Source organism: Amphiprion ocellaris, chromosome 11, assembly GCF_022539595.1.
Source record: "Amphiprion ocellaris isolate individual 3 ecotype Okinawa chromosome 11, ASM2253959v1, whole genome shotgun sequence".
Lineage (NCBI taxonomy): Eukaryota > Metazoa > Chordata > Actinopteri > Pomacentridae > Amphiprion > Amphiprion ocellaris.
In genome coordinates, this window is record NC_072776.1 from 274947 (window position 1) to 295919 (window position 20973).

The 20973-nt window shown below is 41.9% G+C and overlaps 1 protein-coding gene across 2 annotated transcripts; it reads right to left on the minus strand.

Annotated features, from left to right (window-relative positions):
• Positions 1-2467: 2467 nt before the first annotated feature.
• Positions 2468-20648, minus strand: me3 (malic enzyme 3, NADP(+)-dependent, mitochondrial). 2 transcript variants are annotated; one of them, XM_023273959.3, is made up of 15 exons: positions 20490-20648; positions 19920-20134; positions 16598-16731; positions 14866-15015; positions 14471-14546; positions 12368-12529; positions 12059-12162; positions 11875-11984; positions 9958-10055; positions 9679-9792; positions 8973-9078; positions 7632-7774; positions 7044-7217; positions 6028-6126; positions 2468-3573 (listed from the first exon to the last, which is right to left on the minus strand). In XM_023273959.3, exons 2-15 carry the CDS (start codon positions 20127-20129, stop codon positions 3412-3414), a joined length of 1842 nt encoding a protein of 613 aa, XP_023129727.1. In that variant the 5' UTR covers positions 20130-20134; positions 20490-20648; the 3' UTR covers positions 2468-3411. The 2 variants fall into 2 exon arrangements, with proteins under 2 accessions (XP_023129727.1, XP_023129728.1); XM_023273960.3 differs by having other exon boundaries at positions 19920-20202; positions 20490-20647.
• Between the last annotated feature and the right edge of the window lie 325 nt (positions 20649-20973).

Sequence of the window (20973 nt, forward strand, 5' to 3'; positions counted from 1 at the left end):
GCTGCTGATCCAACATCATTTAATGGCCTTCCAACAGTCAGGCTTGTCTCCACCTGCTTAAATACAATGCATGTCCAAAAAAAACTCTCACTCTGATGTTTCATTGGACCTTTAGCTTTGAGTACGACACTCATTCACTGTGGCATCGCTTCAATAAGCTTCTGCAATGTCACAGCATTTATTTTTAACCAAGATCTTCTATTGATGATGGAAGAGTCAGACAAGGTCTTCTCCAGAACATCCCAGAGATCCTCAGTGGGTCTGAGGTCTGGACTCTGTGGAGGACAATCCATCTCATGCTCCCTGATCCACTCATTCACAATGTGAACCCATGAATCCTGACATCATCATCTAGGAACATGAAGAAAACCTCCACTGATGGAAAGACCTGGTCCTTCAGAATCTTCGGGTGTTTCTTCATTGTTTGAGAACTTAATGTTGGTGAACCTGACCAAGCCCAGATCATGACCCTAACCCCCACTAGCCATGATGAGGGCATCACTTCATCCACCTCTCTTCTTACCCTGATGCCCCCATCACTCTGGATCAGGGTAAATCTGGATTCATCAGACCACATGACCTTCTTCCATTGATCCAATCTTTATGCTCCATAGCAAACTGAAGCCTTTTTTTTCTGATCATCCTCACAGATCAGTGGTTTTCTTAGAGCTACAGCTGTTTAGTCCCAATCCTCTGAGTTCCCTTCATGTGGAAATGTTCTTCCTTCCACTATTAAACAGCCGTGAGTTCTACTGGTGGTTTCCTACGATCATCTAAGAGTTTGTTCCTGAAGATGATGGTTCTCCACTATCCTTCAGGTTTTAATGATGCTTTGGACAGTTCTTAACCTGATTTTAGTCGTTTCATCGACTTAGTTGTTTTCGTTGCTTGATGCAGGTCAATAATTTGACCCTTCTGAGACAGATGAACATCCTTTCCATGACCACAGGATATGTCTTCAAACATGAAGCTCCTCACTGCATCAGCGAGGGTTAAAGAAGCTGTTTCACCACTGCAGTAATTATCCAATAGAAGGATCTGAACTATTTGTTTAGTCAAATCCAGGTGGAGACTTTCTTTTTTTGGCCAGGTAGTGTATGTCTCTAAAGTGTTGAGTCTTTTACAAGGTTATTCCATCTGAAGCTCCAGCATCTTAAATTTGCCTTTTTTAAAATCATAAACTACTAATTAAAATGGAATATGCAAAATTTAAGATCAATATATAAAATAGAAGTACTAAACATTTTTTAAAATGCATGCTGGTTCACTTCCAGCATGATGTTTAGCACGCGGAAATCTGAGAAGTCTGGATCTGTTCCAGCTGTTTACTTCACTAATGAGATCTTTTCCAGCAAGCAAAAACACCACATGGACACACAAAAGGCAAAACACTGTCATCAGATGGGGTCTTCATGTTTAAATAGGCCTATATTTTGACATAAATATGTCAAACATATTTCTTGGCAAGATGGCGAACGTTATTTTAAAATGACATTACCAATTCTATAATACAGTAAACTACAGTGTAATTAACAGGAATAATCTACATTCTTGTCATAAATTAAAAGCTGTTCATTAGCGTCATCTGCTTGCTGTTGTCCGACACAACAAAGATTAGAAGACTACGTCCCAGAAATAGTTCAGATTAAATCATGGAAATGAAACAGCTCATTAATGTGCCAGCAGGGGGAAGTCTAACCCCTGTAACCCTGAGGACGGTTCAATTCTACAGCTCAGCCTTAACCCTCCTGTTGTCCTCATTTACAGACACCAAGAAAATGTTTCCTTGTCTGAAAAAAATACAAAAATTCAGCAAAACAATTCCCCAAACTTCTGAAAATTTGCAAAACCTTCAGGAAGAAAATTCCAATAATTTCTTAAAAGTTTCCCTTGAAAGTTTTATTTAAAAAATATCCCCCAAATTTGGCAAGAAAATTCTTGTAAATATTTTCGAAAAATGAGTAAAAATCTTCCAAAAAATCCTAAAAATATCTAAAGTGATTCCGTATATATCAGTACAACTCATATAAATGCAGTAAAAAAATCAACCAAAATCCAGCAAAATTTGGTGGATTTTGGTAGATTTTTTTCTGAATGTTCTTAAAAAAAACATTTTTAACATTTTTTTTCCCCACCAAAAAAATGTTCAAAGATTTCCCAGAAATCCCCCCAAACACACACACACACACACACACACACACACACACACACACACACACACACACACACACACACACACACACACACACACACACACACACACACACACACACACACACACACACACACACACACACACACACACACACACACACACACACACACACACACACACACACACACTTTCAAAATTTAAAACGGGTCAGTTTTGACCTGCAGGATGACACGAGGGTTAAGAAGTGATAAAATGATCCACCAGCTGGAATATTTTCTGTCAAACTGAGGAAAACCGCACAAATCACAAACATTTAGTCAACAATTTTATTTAAAAAGTTTCATGTTCCCTTTAAAACCTCAAGCATCTCTTAGTGCTAAAGCTTTCAGCCTCGTGTTCTCTAGGAGTAAAACAAACAGTTCATCAGTAACTTTGGCAAAGAAACACAACAACAGGCAGAGCTCTGTACAAAACTAAAAGTAAAACACGCCACAGAGTACAAAACCAAACCCCCGGCACTGCTTCTGTTCAACACATTCTAGAAAACAGCAGCCTGCTGCCAAAAATCAGCGATTCTCAGAGCGAAGCAGAGCCAGAAATACAACCGATCCTGGAGTGTTTCAGTCCGGCGTGGAGGTTAAAACACGCTGACAGGAGTGGAAAACATTAAGAAGCTGCTACTCAGATGTTCTCTATAACGGCCAGAGGTTCTAACTGGTCATATGGAGCAGTAACGTCCTGAGGTCACACAGAGTTTCTGTTTTTTTTATATTTTAGCCTTCAGAAGGGCTCCTCTGTTCCTTTAAGTCAAGATGAGAGAAAACACTGTGTGATATTATGGACTGTTTCATGCATCAGCTCCAATCTAGGGTTAAAAACATGATTTTGAATCATTTTAATTGCTGGAAATTCAAGAAAACCTGCTGTCAGGAGTGTCGTCTAAATAGTAAATATGATTTTTGATGTATTGTGCAGATATAAAATGTTTTGCTCAGGAGATCCTTAAAAACAAAAAAGTACAGCACTAAAAAAGGGAAAAATGCGAACATTTAGAGGACACTGAGGATCTTATTGTGTCTCTTCTGTAGGAGAGAGTCGACATTTACTGACGGAGAGAAAAGAAAATTCAAACATTAAAAAAAAAAAAAAAAAAAAAAAAAAAACACTAAAAGGCGAATCACCTGCCAAATATCCGGACAGAGGCAATGCAGAAGTGACACCACGGCAGCATATGAAGCTCAGAGAGAGAGCTCTGATCAGACATCCTGGACCTTCATGGCCTCCTGAGGCCAGCTGTAAGTGTCCAGGCTGAAGGAGTCGTAATCAGGACTGTAGATGTGAGACAGAACAAACGCCTCCTTGTCTTTGGGCTCAGGATAAACTGAAGCGATGTTGTGTTTGTATGCATAGTTGATGAGCTGCAGAGGAGGAAACACAACAGGAAAAACTCACATCAATGACTACGTTTGGGTTGATAAAGCAGAAAGTTCATCTAAGACCACGTTTATATGGAGGGAGACGTCTGTTCCGGCTGTGGCCGTATTGTGTAGTGGGTGTTGCTGCGTTTTGTATTTCAGAGTTCTTCTGTTGTCTGGGAGTGGGTGTTCTGTTCTGTGGATCTTTGTCTCGTTGTCCTTGTTTTCTGTGAGTTGTCTGTTTGTCCTGTTAGTATGTGATCTGTGCAGATCTTTGTTCTGTCCAGGAGGTGTAATTGGCAGTGAGGCGGACCGATGCTGGTTGGCTGTTCACCTTTTTAAATCATGGCGGCCTGCAGTGGATGGACAGCCTCTCTGACAGCAGCACCGTGTTGCTTGTTTCCCAGACTCCAAACCATCGGATACCTGTGTTCTTTGATAGATTAGGCCAGCTTTGCTTTTGTTTGTTAGACTTAGGTTTCTGTTCCTAGTAGTTTTGTTTTTGTTGGATAAGTTTTTCGTTTGGGTGCTAGAATGCCTCTTTATTTTGAATCCAGGTTTTTTTTGTTGTTTGAATGTATCGCCTGTGGAGTGGCCTGTTTTATTTTTAAAATATTGTAAATAAACTTTGTAATTTTCTTAGATCCTGTTGGTTGTTTTGGGGACTGGGAAAGTATTCCATTTTATAACAAATATTATGCTACACACCTTCCCCCTAGATGGGTGCGTAACAACGTCTGTTAAAGGTCAACCTGTCTAAAGTCAAACTGCAGACGAGATGCTGATTAATCCCTCAGTATTCAGAAAACTCCGGCTGCTGACAGAACTTCTCCTGCATTTTTTAAGTTCATCCAACCAGAAGCAGTAAACTCAGGGGATGTGAGTTTGGACTAAAGCTTTAGTTTTTTCTGTATCGCTCACAGAGAAACACGCTGGGAAAACAGTCAGTTACACCTGTGGAATATGAGACATCAATCAGTCAGTCCAGGTCCATGCCTTTCAGCGTATCAATCATTTCCCTCCATCTAATCCAATCTTTTTCTTTCTATTTGTGACTGTTGATGGTTCCATGTGTCTCCATGATGTCGATCCATCTATCATCATTATTCTCTGTCTGCCTCGTCCTCTCTTCCTGTTAATTTTTCCAGTTGTGATGATATATTCCAGGGTCTCTTTCCTTATCATGTGTCCAGAAACTGTTGCTTGCCGTTTCCTAATTTTGTTCAGTAGCGTATAATTTGTGTTTAGTGTTTTTAAGACATCTTCATTGGTTATTCTGTCTGTATCAGATAAACGTAGCTGTAAAACCACATCTCTGCTGATTCTGTTTCACATTTTATTATTTATGTTCCCAGATTCACATCAGAGCTGGTAGAAATAACAGCTGAGAGTCCTCATACGGATGATAACTGCTATTTTATTAGTTGTCAGTATATTTTTCATTTTTGTAAATGATGTTCCAGTCATTGCTGCTCTACATCTGATGTCTGTTTCACTCCTCCCATCTGATGTCGTTCATGAACCAGATATTTGAAATGATGAACCTGCTTCAGTATTTCTTGTTCTAACTCTATGTTACAGGTTTGGATGACAGTTTTTACTCTCTTTTTGTTTATAGACAGACCCAGTTTTCGGCTCTCTGTATTAATTATAGATACTATGGTATGTAAGTTTTATTCACTGTTCGCTATCAGCACTGTGTCGTCTGCATAACATTTGATATTCATGTTATAACCGCTGATGGTTACTCCCAGTAAGCCTCGTATATCTGAGACATTCCTGCTCAGAATGAACCCATCTGCTGTATTTAAATCACAAACACTGAGCTTGACTAAAGTGTGCCATTGTGAGCTGATATCTTCACCGTTAGACACGTGCACCGACCTCACCTGAGCAACCCCACCTCCATGTCTGACTGGACATTTGACCCTTTAAGTTATATTTTATTTGTTTTCCTCCTGATTGTGGTGTTGTAAGGTGATCTGTCCACAGCTTTGTGTTGAAAAACACAAATTCCTGACATTTAACACACAAATCTCACAAGCAGACACATATTTACAGCAAATTTAATTTGGAAGTATGACTATATATACAAAAGCAGAAATTCTGCCTCATGTTTAAACACCTGCGTTTGTGTGCACGTCTGTCACTTCAGTATTTTATCAGACAACTGGGTGAAATTTTGTCATAATGAAGTGTCTGAATCTTTTATATCTTGCACAGACATGTTTTCTGAGGTCACAGAGACATTTTTACATTTTAACCAAGATCAGGATTTTTAAGAAAGTCAGTGAATAAAATCTGCATTTTTAGGCGACTTCAATCAGCCGTACTTTGTGGGAGCCAGAATGAATACAGTTTGGATGACACTATGATGCTTGGTTGTGATTTGTGCCTCCCATTCTGCCATCTGTGGAAGACCGGCTGACGATACGTGGCTGTGTCCATGTCGCCTACCTTCACTGCAATCCTGAAGGACACCTCTCTGATGGTGCTGAGAGGAGGATAGAGTCTTCCTTCAGCCAGATGCTCCTCTGTTACCATGTCAGCGATCGCCTGAGAGACAAAGACGGGAAGAATAATTCAATTAATATGAAGTGAGAGCAGGAGAGATGAGGCCTGCTTTCAAAGAGCTTTTTAAAAGACATTTACATTACTCCTAAATATGGTCTAAGACAGGGGATGTGGTATTTCAGACAACAACCTTCTGAAGCTCCAGCAGTTTCTGAGCATTTCTGGCTCCTGCCTTATGTTTTCTCTCTATTGGCTCATTTTTCACTGCGATTTAACGTTCAACTATGGCTACAAGTAGAGGGAGCTCAAGTTAGAATCACAAAGAACAGAAAAAACTAAAGTTAAATTCCTTTATCCAGACAAAAAAAAATCTGAAATCAACATGTAAAGCATTTTCCCCAGAGTTTCTACTAATACCAGAGAAATTCTATTGACTCTACACACTATAGATGTTTTACTGCTTACATGTTTAATTTGCTTTCTTTGCCTGCAGTTCAGCCTGGAGCAGCAACTAGGTCACAAATCACATCATGTTGCATTGACGAACACATTTTTTTCATTTAACAGAATGTAGTTGGTGCTAATTGTTTATTTTGGGTGAAATTTTAAATGAGACACGTAGAATTAACTGATTTTGATGAAATACTACAATTTTACGCTGCGCTAAAGTTAGGTTAAATTTTCTGATAAAATGGAATGTTACAGATGAATAGTTCAAGAAAAGCTGTGGATTCTTTTCAATTTTACAGTTTCTGTCTCTAAGAAATTATGCAATGTTGGCGTTTTATTTTAGATTTAAAAATATCATGACTATTAAACCCACCGGTGGGTTTTGGGGTTCAGAGTGTTAAAGTCTAGACTCTACATTGCTAGATGTTCACCCTCATCAATATATTTGAATATATAGAACTTCACAGCATACAGACCTTTCTCTACCAGTTAATAAGTGAGGAACAAACCTCTGCAGTGGTGAGGAAGATGTCATCAGATATGTGGCGCACTCCACAGGCTATAACGCCCAGAGCCACTCCAGGGAAGATGTAGGCGTTGTTTCCCTGGCCGGGGTAGAAGGTGCGTCCATCAGACAGCGTCACCTTGTCAAAGGGACTCCCGCTGGCAAAGATGCCCCGGCCCTGGTTAAAGACAGAAGGACGGAGATAAGAGACGTAAAGATAACGGAGGAGGACTATGGAACAAGCTATGAGTTCATGCTGACCTTAATGTCAGGGTTTCATAATGTTATCACGCTACGTAGGATCATTTATTGAGTTTGTTGGGGAAAGTTCTTGCTGAGCTTTGAAAAGTCTTGTTTAAAGTTGTTAACGAGGCTTTGGTGTTGAACTACCCACAGTAAAGTCCACTAAGGTGGCAATAAAAGATCATATCCACAATATAATGCAGGTTTTCAGAACATAAAAAGGTGTGTTTCAGTAAGCAAGTGTGAGAAACACTGATTAATGATTGAATTGTGATTTTATCCACCAGGAGCTTTCCTGTTCTAAATGCAGTAATGTGCACTGTGCCGCCCTGCAGTGAGCTGAACATACCTCTGTGAGCTGGTAGCACTGCTCCGCCGTGCACTCGGCCTTGCTGGTTGGATTACTCAGGGCGAAGATGATTGGCCTCTCGTTGAAGGATGCCATGTCTTTGATGATCTTTGCCGTAAAAGCTCCAGCAACCGCAGCCACACCTTCACATTCAGGACAAATTCCAGAATTCATTAGATTTCCAACAGCAGATTCAGCAGCATTGAAATGATGGAAACATGGAAATGTGTAGGATTCTGCACCTGCTGTAGCTAAAAATCTGGAACCACTTCTTCTTTTAATCATATTTTAATCATTTCTTCAAAGTGGTGCCACAGTTTGGATTAAAAATCTGCAGGTTCATCATTAATACCCGCAGAGTCTGAATTGGAGATGCATCAACATTTACATCAAAAATCTTCTAAATGGAAAGATTGGAATGAGCTGATTTCTAGTAAAGTTGGGGTAAAAAAAAATCACCTTTATTTTATTTCTCTGTTTTCCTACAACTGGTCAGGAATTACTATTAATGGAGTCAGTCTATAACTGAGGGACTTTTGAAGTCCATGGGATATATCTTCATACATTTTAATTAAAAGTGAAAACACTAATGATTTTATGTCCATTATGATCATGTCTTTATAAATTCCATTATTATTTATTATGGAAACAATCACTTATTAATAAAAAAATGACTGGCTATCACTAAAATGTCAACTAAATAACCGTCTGAATTTAATACCAACCACCTTCTAATGAGCTAAACAATAATAAAATGAGCTGATTCAGAAATTGGATTCATTTATTAAGTTGAGATAATCATAACAGATATTTCTTTTTTGGCAATATATTAAATTTTATATGGAAAATAACTAATTAAATCCCTTTCCACTAAGTTCCCCGTTACAAAAACACCTCTCCAGGAAGTGTGTTAATTCCAGATCACATGACCTGCTCCACATGATGTCATTTCCTCCTGAAGAAAAGACTGGCCAGACTCCAAGGCTTTCTGACTTATTTAATAGAAAGTAGTCAGCAGGTTTACTACAATATCTATAGAAATCAGTTGTATATATTATATTTAGAAGAATCTTTCTCTAAAATGTCATGTGGTGTTTGGTTATAGGTGGTCATGTTGATTTTAGGCCTGAAAACAGCTAAAATGTCGACTATGATAGAAAAAGTACTGCAGTTATACATTGACCCAGTGGATGAAACACACTGTGGGTTATAAAAGTCTTTCATTTACAACACCGAGTAAAACAATGTGCTTTGAAAGTGGTTTCTGGACTCAAAGGGCTCCAAAGTCAGAGGAGACCCAACATTTTTCTACCGTGTGTTTTACCCTCCAGGTAAACTCACCTATGATGGCGGTGGGTTTGATGGTGTGAACCACCTCCTCCAGTGTCTTCAGATGTGGATGCTCGTGAGCAAACTCCTCCTTCTCATGGTTCAGGTGGCTTCTTTCCTGTATTCACGTTAAAAAGATCCTCTTCAAAACCCCACATGGTGCCGTTTGGTGGATTAACCCTCCTGTTGTCGTCATTTACGGGCACCAAAAAATATTGTTCCCTCGTCTGAAAAAAATCCAAAAATTCAGCAAAAAATTCCCCAAATTTATAAAAAATTTGCAAAATCTTCAGGAAGAAAATTCCAAAAATTCCCTGAAAGTTTCCCTTAAAAAAATACCCAAATTTGGCAAGAAATAAAAATTAAAAAAATAAGAAAATAAAAATTGTAAATATTTTCAAAAAATGAATAGAAATCTTGCAAAAAAAATCCTAAAAATATCTAAAGTGATTCCATATATATCAGAAAAACTTCTATTTTCTTTAAGAACATTCACATAAAAATTTTTGTGAATGTTCTTAAAGAAACATTTTTTTTAACATTTCTTTTTTTCCCACCAAAAATTGTTAAGAAATTTCCCAAAAATGTTGAAAATGTGGAAGTTTTCACTGTGAAAATATGTGTTTTTTCTACATTTTCAAACTTTAAAACAGGTCAATTTGACCCGCAGGACGCAGGAGGGTTAAATCCACGACTAACACATGAGCAGACATGGTACCTTTACTATGAGGCCTTTGGAGTCGACCATCCAGATCCTCTTGGCAGCTTCTTCTTTACTTAGTCCCTCTTTGGCCATCGCCATTATAAGCAACTGGGCAATACCCAGAGCAGCCTGGTCAGAAAACAAAAGTAAGACTCAATTCTCCATCTGCATCACTGTCTGCTGTTTCAGCTAAATTTGACATCACAGCAGAGACGCCGTCTGATCACTCACAGATTAAGGACGGTTATTTTTACTTCATAATGGAATAAAGTCCTAGAGAGTGAATCCTCTCACCTCGCCTGCCCCCTGGAAAACAAAGGTGTGGTCTAGCAGTTTGTTTTTGGTGATCTTCAGAGCAGCTAAGATTCCTGCAACCGCCACAGAGGCCGTGCCTGGAGGAGAAAGGAAACACTTGTGGTTATTAGTTCTCTGAAACACGGACATTTAGGCTACTTGTGATTTACTGCAACAGATCATGTGACCCAGTCGAGATCAGTTTGAACAAAAAGCAAGTGTTTTTTAGTGCTTGTTAAAGGAAAAATTTAACAACATGAAACTAAATCTAGCTTTGCTGAGCAGGAAAATGCCACAATGTTAAAAAAAATCCCTAATCTTTAAGATTTATCTTGTGTGTTTCCTAACTCTATGACTGGAATCGATCAGTTTAGATCACATCTGAAATATCAAACACCAAACGAATGGCAAGTTTACAATCGATTCATACAACAGATTTAACCAGCTGGTTTGTTGTCGTGTGAATCTTGACATGTGAGTTAAAGTGAGACCTGGTGACTTTTGGAAGAACTAGAATTTCCAGTCAGTTTGCTGCACAGATTTTAAAACTGCTTGAGGCTTTTTTTGTGATTGTGAATTCAGGGTTTGTTGTTGCTCTGCTGCATGTCTGCTGTATTAGTGTGTAAGATAATTAAGAGAAACAAAAATCAGAGAAAACACTCCTTGTATGCATTCTGACAACAAAGCTGATTCTTATAGAACACAGAGTTGTCAGACAGACAATCCTATAAATATGGTTTTTGTTGCAAAGAAGCTACAGATTCTACAATTTGGATGCTTGATGCATCACAGAAGTCATCATGAACCAAACATCAACTATAGTTTGTAGGTGATCATCCAAGATTGGTGTCACCAATTCAATGTTTGGTAAAATGTAAAACATGGTCACAATCTTCACATGTTCCTGAGTTTTGGCATTAAAAAATGTGCTTTTGCAAAACATTCTGATGTCACAGTGAAGTTGCTCTTTGAGCTTTTGGATATAAAGTGTCATAAATTCATCCTTTTACACTCGCAGACATTTGTGTTTGGTCATAGTTACTGAGATACGGTTGTGTTTGTAAAGTCACGTTAGATTTTGGCAACCAGAGGTCAGTCAGTTTACCACGACTACCTCTGAGGCATAAAAAGCACAATCTAAATTCATCAGCAATAAAAGCCAGCCTTTATCGGAGTGTTTTATTGCTTTATCGCAAGATTTTAGCATCTCTCAGATAAACACACCAATGGTTTAAATGCAAATAAAAAAGAAGACAGAATTAAACACCTTGTTTTTTGTGGTCTCAATAATATTGCGTTTTTTGTTTTTTTTTGGGTTAAAAGTTGCTCAATCTTCGTCTGCAGTTTTCATTAAATGGAGTCTATAGTAGATATAAAGTACAGAAATGAGAGGAAGCATGGGGAGAGAGAAGTGGGAACATTAAACTTTAGGCCTCCAGGAGTCACCTTTAACTCTGGGAATTATCATTTATAGCAACAGTGGTGTCATGCTCAAACTGTGTAATAAACAGCCAAAACTTAGAGGATTTTACATGTTTGTTTGAGCAGTAAATTCTACAAAGTAACCTTAAACATTCTATTTGGTTAGATAGTCTACGCTTGCATGTCATTACAGACTTACCTGAATCTGATGGGGTGATGGTTGGTGCTACTGGTGGTTTAGAGTCATTGTATTTCAGCGTAAATAATTTATGACTTTGGCTTGTGAGGATTAAGATAATGATCTGGTTACACACCGCTCTGCTCAGTTTTCATGTAATATTTCATGTTTTAATTCTCCACGTGGGGTTTTGTATTTCTGGGATGGAAGTCCTGGGAAAGGTGGGAGTTCATGTGGATGTTTAGATGGCCAAGATGATTTATACATATTAAAAACACTATACTGCCTCCCTGATGGAGGGAAGAGGAATAAAGCACCTTGGATGTCATCGTTGAAGGTACAGTATCGGTTCCTGTATTTGTTGAGGATGCGGAAGGCGTTGCTGTTGGCGAAATCCTCAAACTGTATCAGACAGTTCATCCCGTACCTGCAGCAGAAAAGAGCGATCAGTCAGACATCAGAATCAGCTTCACTCTTTACATCTTTAGTGTTTCTACTCACTTGTCTGTCACCGCCTGCATGAACTCATCGATCAGTTCGTCGTACTCTTTGCCTCTGATTCTCTTGTGCTTCAGTCCGATGTACAGAGGGTCGTCGAGCAGCGCCTGCACGAAAATCTAATCTTTAATCAGATAATCAACAAGAGACAACTTGCCATTGTCTTTCTGTTTTGGAATCTGTCAATCAATCACCAAGACACTTATACTTCTCTCATCTCGTCTGATATAGAGTCTCATGGAGGCTGATAAGAGGCAGATATGAAGTGCAGCTGCAGCTAATAAAACATGATGACTGCAGCTCCGAGATCACCTGGTTGTCGGTGCCGACGTCCAACAGCACAGGGAGACACTGCTGTGGTCGAACCCCTCCACAGGCTGTGTAGAGCGCCAGCTTCCCAACAGGAATTCCCATCCCATAGCTGCCCAGATCCCCCAGGCCGAGGATCCGCTCCCCGTCCGTCACCACGATGGCCTTAACACAGACAAGCATGGGTTATGAACGCATCTCACACATGTCATACCATAGCTGTAATATCTAAAGAAGCACAACTTACTGAGCTTTGAGAATTTAAAATGTTTTAAATTTGTTTGTTTGATCTACAAGGTGTTCCATGGACTCAGCCCCCATGTCTGACTTTCTTAAAAGAAGAACTCACAGAGGTCTGAGGACTGGGACCTCCTCTAGAGGGGACCGGGAGGTCTGAGGACCGGGACCTCCTCTAGAGGGGACCGGGAGGTCTGAGGACCGGGACCTCCTCTAGAGGGGACCGGGAGGTCTGAGGACCGGGACCTCCTCTAGAGGGGAAGGTGAGGTCTGAGGACCGGGACCTCCTCTAGAGGGGACCGGGAGGTCTGAGGACCGGGACCTCCTCTAGAGGGGAAGGTGAGGTCTGAGGACCGGGACCTCCTCTAGAGGGGACCGGGAGGTCTGAGGACCGGGACCTCCTCTAGAGGGGAAGGGGAGGTCTGAGGACCGGGACCTCCTCTAGAGGGGACCGGGAGGTCTGAGGACCGGGACCTCCTCTAGAGGGGAAGGGGAGGTCTGAGGACCGGGACCTCCTCTAGAGGGGACCGGGAGGTCTGAGGACCGGGACCTCCTCTAGAGGGGAAGGGGAGGTCTGAGGACCGGGACCTCCTCTAGAGGGGACCGGGAGGTCTGAGGACCGGGACCTCCTCTAGAGGGGAAGGGGAGGTCTGAGGACCGGGACCTCCACTAGAGGGGAAGGGGAGGTCTGAGGACCGGGACCTCCTCTAGAGAGGAAGGGGAGGTCTGAGGACCGGGACCTCCTCTAGAGGGGACCGGGAGGTCTGAGGACCGGGACCTCCTCTAGAGGGGACCGGGAGGTCTGAGGACCGGGACCTCCTCTAGAGGGGACCGGGAGGTCTGAGGACCGGGACCTCCTCTAGAGGGGAAGGTGAGGTCTGAGGACCGGGACCTCCTCTAGAGGGGACCGGGAGGTCTGAGGACCGGGACCTCCTCTAGAGGGGAAGGGGAGGTCTGAGGACCGGGACCTCCTCTAGAGGGGACCGGGAGGTCTGAGGACCGGGACCTCCTCTAGAGGGGAAGGGGAGGTCTGAGGACCGGGACCTCCTCTAGAGGGGACCGGGAGGTCTGAGGACCGGGACCTCCTCTAGAGGGGAAGGGGAGGTCTGAGGACCGGGACCTCCTCTAGAGGGGACCGGGAGGTCTGAGGACCGGGACCTCCTCTAGAGGGGAAGGGGAGGTCTGAGGACCGGGACCTCCACTAGAGGGGAAGGGGAGGTCTGAGGACCGGGACCTCCTCTAGAGGGGACTGGGAGGTCTGAGGACCGGGACCTCCTCTAGAGGGGAAGGGGAGGTCTGAGGACCAGGACCTCCACTAGAGGGGAAGGGGAGGTCTGAGGACCAGGACCTCCTCTAGAGGGGACTGGGAGGTCTGAGGACCAGGACCTCCTCTAGAGGGGAAGGGGAGGTCTGAGGACCAGGACCTCCTCTAGAGGGGAAGGGGAGGTCTGAGGACCAGGACCTCCTCTAGAGGGGACTGGGAGGTCCCACAGAATAACACTCTTCAGACAAAATGCTCCTTCTGTGAAGCTGGTAAGATCTGGACCAGTCTTCCAGTCTCCATAAGGGAGTGTCCCACATTAGCAACCTTCAAAACTCACCTTAAACAGCTGGAAGTCAACCAGTCTGGTGACCTTCAACTTCTTTGTGTACTTTTTGTAATGTGCTTTTATTGTGACCTGTTGTCGTGTGTTTCACTGTTCAGTTTATTTTTACCTGCCTAGGGACTGCGGATGTAAATTAGCATTGTTGCGATAATCCAGCATGTTTATGTCTATTACTGTCTAAATAGACGTTCATCTGTCCCTATCAAATAAATGACTAGATAAATAAACCTCAGAGCTGTGTGTCTGAGTGTGTGCTGTGCACCTTTATGTCTTCTTCAGGCCAGGAGTTGAGCATGGTGGCGATGTGTCCTCGGTCATGGATGGTGATGAAGAGTCCTCTGTGAATAAACAGGAGCAGCCAGTCACAGGTCTGACTGATTTTAATGATGTTAAGTTTTAGATGCTACATGCTTTTGTCTAATTCACAGCAGTCAGCCATGAAAATCTCTATTCTCAGGCCTTAATAGGGAAGTATTTGATGTTAAACTACACATTTAAAAGCTAGAATTTAATTTAACAGTACGATATATTTTCCATCATCTAAGACCCGGCAGTGACAGACACAAATCCAGCGGCTTTTTAGGAACATTACAGCCAAACTGTAACTCGTAAACTCGATATCTAATAAGTGAATAAAATATGAAGTGATTGTCTCACCGGGGTCTCCTGAAGGCGAGTCCATACTGCTGACAGGCCAGGCCGACGGTGGGAGTGTACACGATGGGCATGAACTCCTCAATGTCGGAGGTCAGCAAACGGTAGAACAACTTCTCGTTTCTGTCCTGCAGCGTCATCAGCAGGATGTACCTGAAGCAGAAAGATATCTTTCTGAAACCTGCTGAGACTGTGCTGTGAATACATCTATTATTATATTAAAATCATATTGTCATTATGATTTTCATCTATCTAGATGGTCACATGCACTCAAAAAGTAAAACTAATTTAAGCTGCATTTTTTGTCAGCTGATCGGTGCCCCACTTTGATCCAGACAGAAAAAATCTAAATTATTGAAAGTCTTTCCATGAGATTCTGCAACAACTTTCAGGCTTCTCAGGGGAAATCCTAATGACTTTGGGGAAACCCTGGTGTTTCTTCTAGTCTTCACTTAATCAGTGAAACATCTTAAAAACTGCTGGATAGATTATTATTAACTTTAGTCCAGACATTCATGTTCCCCTGGGGACAAATCACTTTAATTGACTGTTTTATCCCCTAAATCCACACATTTCCCTCTTCTATCATTTTTTAGCCATGCTAGCACCAAGGCCATAGCTTTTTGGATGGTTACAGTGGAGAAGAAAAAAGCAAACGTGGGGAAAGAGCAGGAAATCGACGGGTCACACAGGAACTGAGCTGCTGACTCGCTGCTTGAACTCATCTGAACCCATGTTTGTGTCCTAAGTCGCCTGTCCTTAGGTGCTTTGGATTTACATGAAAATTAACTTTTCATTTCATGCTAAAAATCGAGGCAAAAATCCAATTAGCCCAATACTTTAATTTATAAGAAAATTCCTGAAATACTAATGTCAGTCCCATTCCAGGCTAAGCTGCCCATCGTGTTCCTACTGAACAAACCTCTGCATACGAACACACCAGACTCAGAACCTGATACCTGCCTGGATGTGGGAATCCTGAACATGAGTCTGTCTTGTTACACAACGTGACATGTTAAAGGGCACATACATGAACTTTACAGGCCTTCTATTAGCACACAATAACCTGAATACAGGCCGAGGGACTATTCTCTCCTGTATTCTGAACAGTGTTGGCCCATTCTGAGCAAATTCAAGCACAATCACTCACATTTCAAACATTAAGATATCGACTCCACAGCAGCAGTCATGCCTTAATGTGTAATATGAGTGTGCACACAGTAAAACAGTACTTTTTATCTTTTCTGTTATCTTTTAGGGCAAGTACTTGCTGAATCACTATGTGCTATTCTTTATTTTCATCATAAAAGCCCAACTAGCAAAAATGTTTCTGAGCTTTTAGCCTGTTTTAGTTAAAAAAAAAAAAAAAGAAAGAAAGTGGAGGTTGAGAGGTTCACTTTTAGGTCTGGTATTTTGTCATATGGTGCAAATATAGACTGAACATATGGCCAGAAAAAGGGGTGTGAGACGCAACAAAAGATCCCACAGGGAACTGAAGCAGGGATGGTGCAGCTCCAGTATAATAAAAGGCTTGTGATTTAACTATGAGGCCCCAGGATAAGACTTCGATGTGACTCTGAATGAACTTTTAATCTCATGACAAATGGAAAAAAAAACAGCAGTGGACGCTACACTAGAGACAGATGCACCACAGTAGAAAAGATCCGATCCAACCAGACTGAAGCTCTGCAGCTGTGGTGTGATAATCCTGCTCTGTGAATGTCTGTTGTCTCACTTGTCCAGAGGATTGACGCGGGTTTCGTAGCTCTTCATGACGCGCAGCACTTGAACATCCTGGGACAGGAAGCAGGGCGGCAGCAGGCCGTGGATGCCCAGCTGCAGGCGCTCCTCCAGGGTGAACGCCATTCCCTGCAGGGCGATAGAGGGCAGATTATACAACACTAGTGCCTGGAAAAAGAGAAAAGTAAGCAGGGCAATGCAGACCACAGTGACTCGTGTTAGTCATCACACTACGCTGTGACTCAGACCCAAACACAGCCGTCTGTTTCATGTTTCCTCCCAGTTAGAAATTATGTGACATTCTTGCATAAAAACACTGCAAAATAAAGTCCAAAGACGTGTTGGAAACTCAGAGAAGCAAAGATGAGGCTGAGTTTTTATTCCAGGTAAGCAGCACTGGCAGCTTCCCAGAGGGTGATTAAAGGGGGAGTGTGAGGTTTAATCTATTTATTCTGTCCAATAGTGAGGGAGCCTGAACCCACTCCCCCGTCAGCTTGGCTTCTCTTTCAGCAACTCTGCTTCATCGCTATCTTCGCTTCCTCTTGATTCCTGCATGCCAGAGAAAACCCTGACCTACAAGAGGAATAAACTGGCTATCTGGGCTCAGTTTGCTTTACTGCGGGTCTGTAAGTGCCGATGTCCTCCTACATTATTCATGTTAGCAGAGTCGAGCGTGAAATGCGACTCTGGGTGTTTACATTTAAGTTTCACACAAGCTTCTTTTCCCAATTAGATGGAAGACGCTCAACACTGAATATTAAAACCGAGTTTCCCCACTGACTGCACTGTACTCCTGCAGCTGGAGGTCATTAAAAGGAGACACACTCATGCACAAAACACCAAACCAGATTAACGTATCGTAAAATTACTGAGTGGATGGAAAACTTTCTAACAGATAAAGCATTTTACCGAATATAGACAAAGGAGGGTGAACATGTCTGAAGATAAAGAACAGATTAACAGAGCTCAACTAAATCTATTAGAACAAGCAGGTGAAGCCATAAACCTATTAAGGGGACACTCTTAACTAAGAACTGCTTTGAAGCTAGATTTCAACCAATCTTTTGGCATTCTACAATTTAATGTAGCTTTTATCCAAAGTGATGTACATCTGAGAGTAGATACAAGGACAAAAGGAAAGAGTGAGACTAAAAATGATGTTTTTTAAATTTTAAATCTAAGCAGAGCTCCACTTCCTGGCGGTTTACACTAAATGACCTGTGAGTCAGCATCTAACTGCTGACTGGGATCCGCACTGAAAACTACTGCGACCTACCGCCCTATCAACCCAAATAAACCATAAACTCTGTCTAAACCTTGTTATTTGTTCTGCTGTCCTCACAGAGCTATAGGCAGGAAAAAGTATTCTCTTTACGCTAAGTTTGGGGGAAATTCAGGAAGCATTGCTGCTAGTGAGGGATTTGGGGGAGGAATAGATGTTTAACTAACTCCAGGGTCTTTACCCGTCTTCCATTTAAAAATTCTCCACTTTTCCAGATTTAAGTTTCCTGACTTCTCTGAAGACTTAAAGCACATTTAAAACCCAGCTGTTGAGATGTATTCTGATTATTACGGACGGCTTTAGCTCTAACTACTGCAGATCATACAAATCAGTCAGTTCTTAACCCAGACAAGTTCAGTTAGCAGAATTTTATTTAAACTGCGCTTCACAAACAGAAGAGCAGCAGTATTTCTGGCTAAACGGAACCAGTGCTACCTATACTCATATTTTTTTCCCTTAACCTACTGAATAAATAATCTTAAATTATCATCCTTCCATATATTTTAGCTGATAAAACTCAGTGCAGCCTGGATTATTCACTGTGTCCACACAAATGACAATAAATGCAGCCATAAACGTATATTTCCTTAGACAAAAAATGTCTTGCATTAACTGATCTAATTACTAAATCAATGCAAAACTCAGAAGTATTCAGACAAGCTTTGGTTATTAATAAGGTTTAGTGTCTTTCAGAGGTACTGGGAACTAGAGCTGTTTAGAGGCAGCTCTGATTGGAGTTACACTCAGTTCTACATCTCACTTCTTGCTTTGCTTTTGACAGAATAAATAGGGCCTTATAACCTGGAAACAGCTATATTTTTAATGCTGTCTTTACTTTTTTTTCCAGGCATGGGAATTACTCCAATCAAACTCCCTACGATTCTACACCGAGTAGAAACCAGTAATTCTGACTAGAAGATACTGTTACTTCCACGCTAACAGTGGAATAATAAGGTAGTGGGAAGTGTTTATGGTGTTATTTATTAAGCTGTATTAAGAGAGAAAGAGGAAGAGTTGGAAAGACATTAGAGGAATCTGTGGGACACCATTCATAGCTTCATCACTCTGCTATCTCAAACAGATAGTCGTATTATCTGTTCATACATGTTCCACCAGTATAGCATGTTGTATGTAGACACAATCATGTGAACACAGTAACAGCCTGTGTTTCCATTTCCTGCATAAAATAACACACTTTCCCCGCTAATGCTTTAGAACACATTCTGTGTAAGGTCACCCATTTGTTCTGTAAATGATTGTTGTTTTTGTTCAATAAATCCTACAGATTGTAATGACATGAATGTCTCCATTCTCTTAAAAATGCCTCTGTTACGTGTTTTGGGCATAATTTCTTTTAGAGAACCTCACATATGTGTGTTTTGTTGCAGCACTCCGGCCTCTAACAGCAGAGCCATTATCACCTCTGTGCACGTAATGAGTGTGCATGTATACACTCATAACATCACACATACTATACGTCAGCAGAAGCTCCTAAAGCATATCAACAGGCAAAGACAGAGATAACCTGAGCTGCAGGGTCGTGTCGTGTAAATATAGATATCTGTGAGTGTCATTACAACACAGCTGATTAGTCGATCTGCAGAATCCACATAGCTCTGAGGATGTTTACATCAGTTTAAAGCAAAATCCAGTGTCTAATATGTGACTATTTTCAGATTTTGTCTGCATTTTATAAATGGAATATGATAGTGTTCAGCTATGATCAGACAAAAAAACAACATTTCTGGGATGAAGGAATTTTTTTCACACATTTTTACACTTCATAATCACACAATTAGCTGATTAATGAAGAGGAGCATGAAAACATTTTAAATCTTTAGTCGGAAAACAAAAAATGCAGACTCACTTAGGCAGGAAAAAATGCCGTTAGCAGAGCATAAAATGAGCGGAGCAATGTTACAGGTGAGTTCAGGCTCACCTTTACCTGGGAAGAGCTTTAGTGCTTTTATTTACATGTTTACTAACATGAATCTAGTCTAATGTACAGGTGTGGACAGAGACACCTTGAGCTCACTTTGTTCAGGTGGGGGTTTCTGGTGATGTCGTAGCCCCTCTTCTTGGTGCTGACGCTGCGGCCCGACCTGGAGTGGTCGACCCTGGCGGCCTGGAAGGAGGCCCTGTCGGCCGGCAGACCCCCCGCTGGGAGCCCCGGGGAGCCCGCAAACACCCGCATCCCGCCCTGTCTGCACAAAGACAGAGCGGCTCTTCCCGGTAGAGAGTTCATGATGCCTGCAGGAGGAAAAATACACCAGGAGCTGGAGAGAGTCACCTTCCCCTTCACTGTCAGGACACACGACCTAGAGATGGCAAACATGCCGAGAATAAAAGGCGCTCCTGCGGTGAGAGTTAGCTTAAAGCTGATAAACAACAGGTGCTGCGGTCACAGCAGGATTCATGCTAGTAAAAACAGTTAGCTTCATGGTAAAGATTAGGAGACTGGACCTCTGTGTCCTATAGAAACCTGCTGTCTGCATCAGCTCTGCTAGCTTCTGGTAGCTTTATGATCATTACTGTTTTCTTTATGGAACAACCGGAGCCGCTGCTAATGCTAACTAGCACCGAGCTAACAGCAGGTTAGCCTCACCTGGGGAGTCCGTGAAGCTGCTGCGGACCGGACCGCTGTCTTCATTCGAGGATCTGGCTCCTGCTGACGGCCGATGTTTGGACTGGAGGTGGAGGAGGACCGACAGCCAACAGCTGATCCAGGACCTGCGACATGGGCGGATTCACTTCCACGGTCAGAGGCGGCCTCTCCGGACTCCGCGGAAACCAATCAGACCGCAGGGAGGCTCTCCGGGCTCCGTAGGAACCAATCAGACCGCAGGGAGGCTCTCCGGGCTCCGTAGGAACCAATCAGACCGCAGGGAGGGTCAGGGTCCATCTCCCTCATCAGTAGTCTCTGAAGGCAAATCCCTCCGCTGAGCTTTTATTTAATGGCTGCTCTTCCCGAATATTGGTACATAAACTGATAACTACTAGAAATCAGTCAAATTTACTGAAACTTAACTAGTAAAGCCGATTCTGGTGACACAATTTATCCTTTATTTTTGCATTAGCCTCAAACAACT

Coding starts and splice junctions, on each gene's coding strand:
- me3 (XM_023273959.3), bottom strand. CDS start 20,129: ATGAACTCTCTACCGGGAAGAGCCGCTCTGTCTTTGTGCAGACAGGGC. Junction 11,985..12,058: donor ATGCAGGCGGTGACAGACAA/GTGAGTAGAAAC, acceptor TTTCTGCTGCAG/GTACGGGATGAACTGTCTGA. Junction 9,793..9,957: donor TTTTCCAGGGGGCAGGCGAG/GTGAGAGGATTC, acceptor TTTTCTGACCAG/GCTGCTCTGGGTATTGCCCA.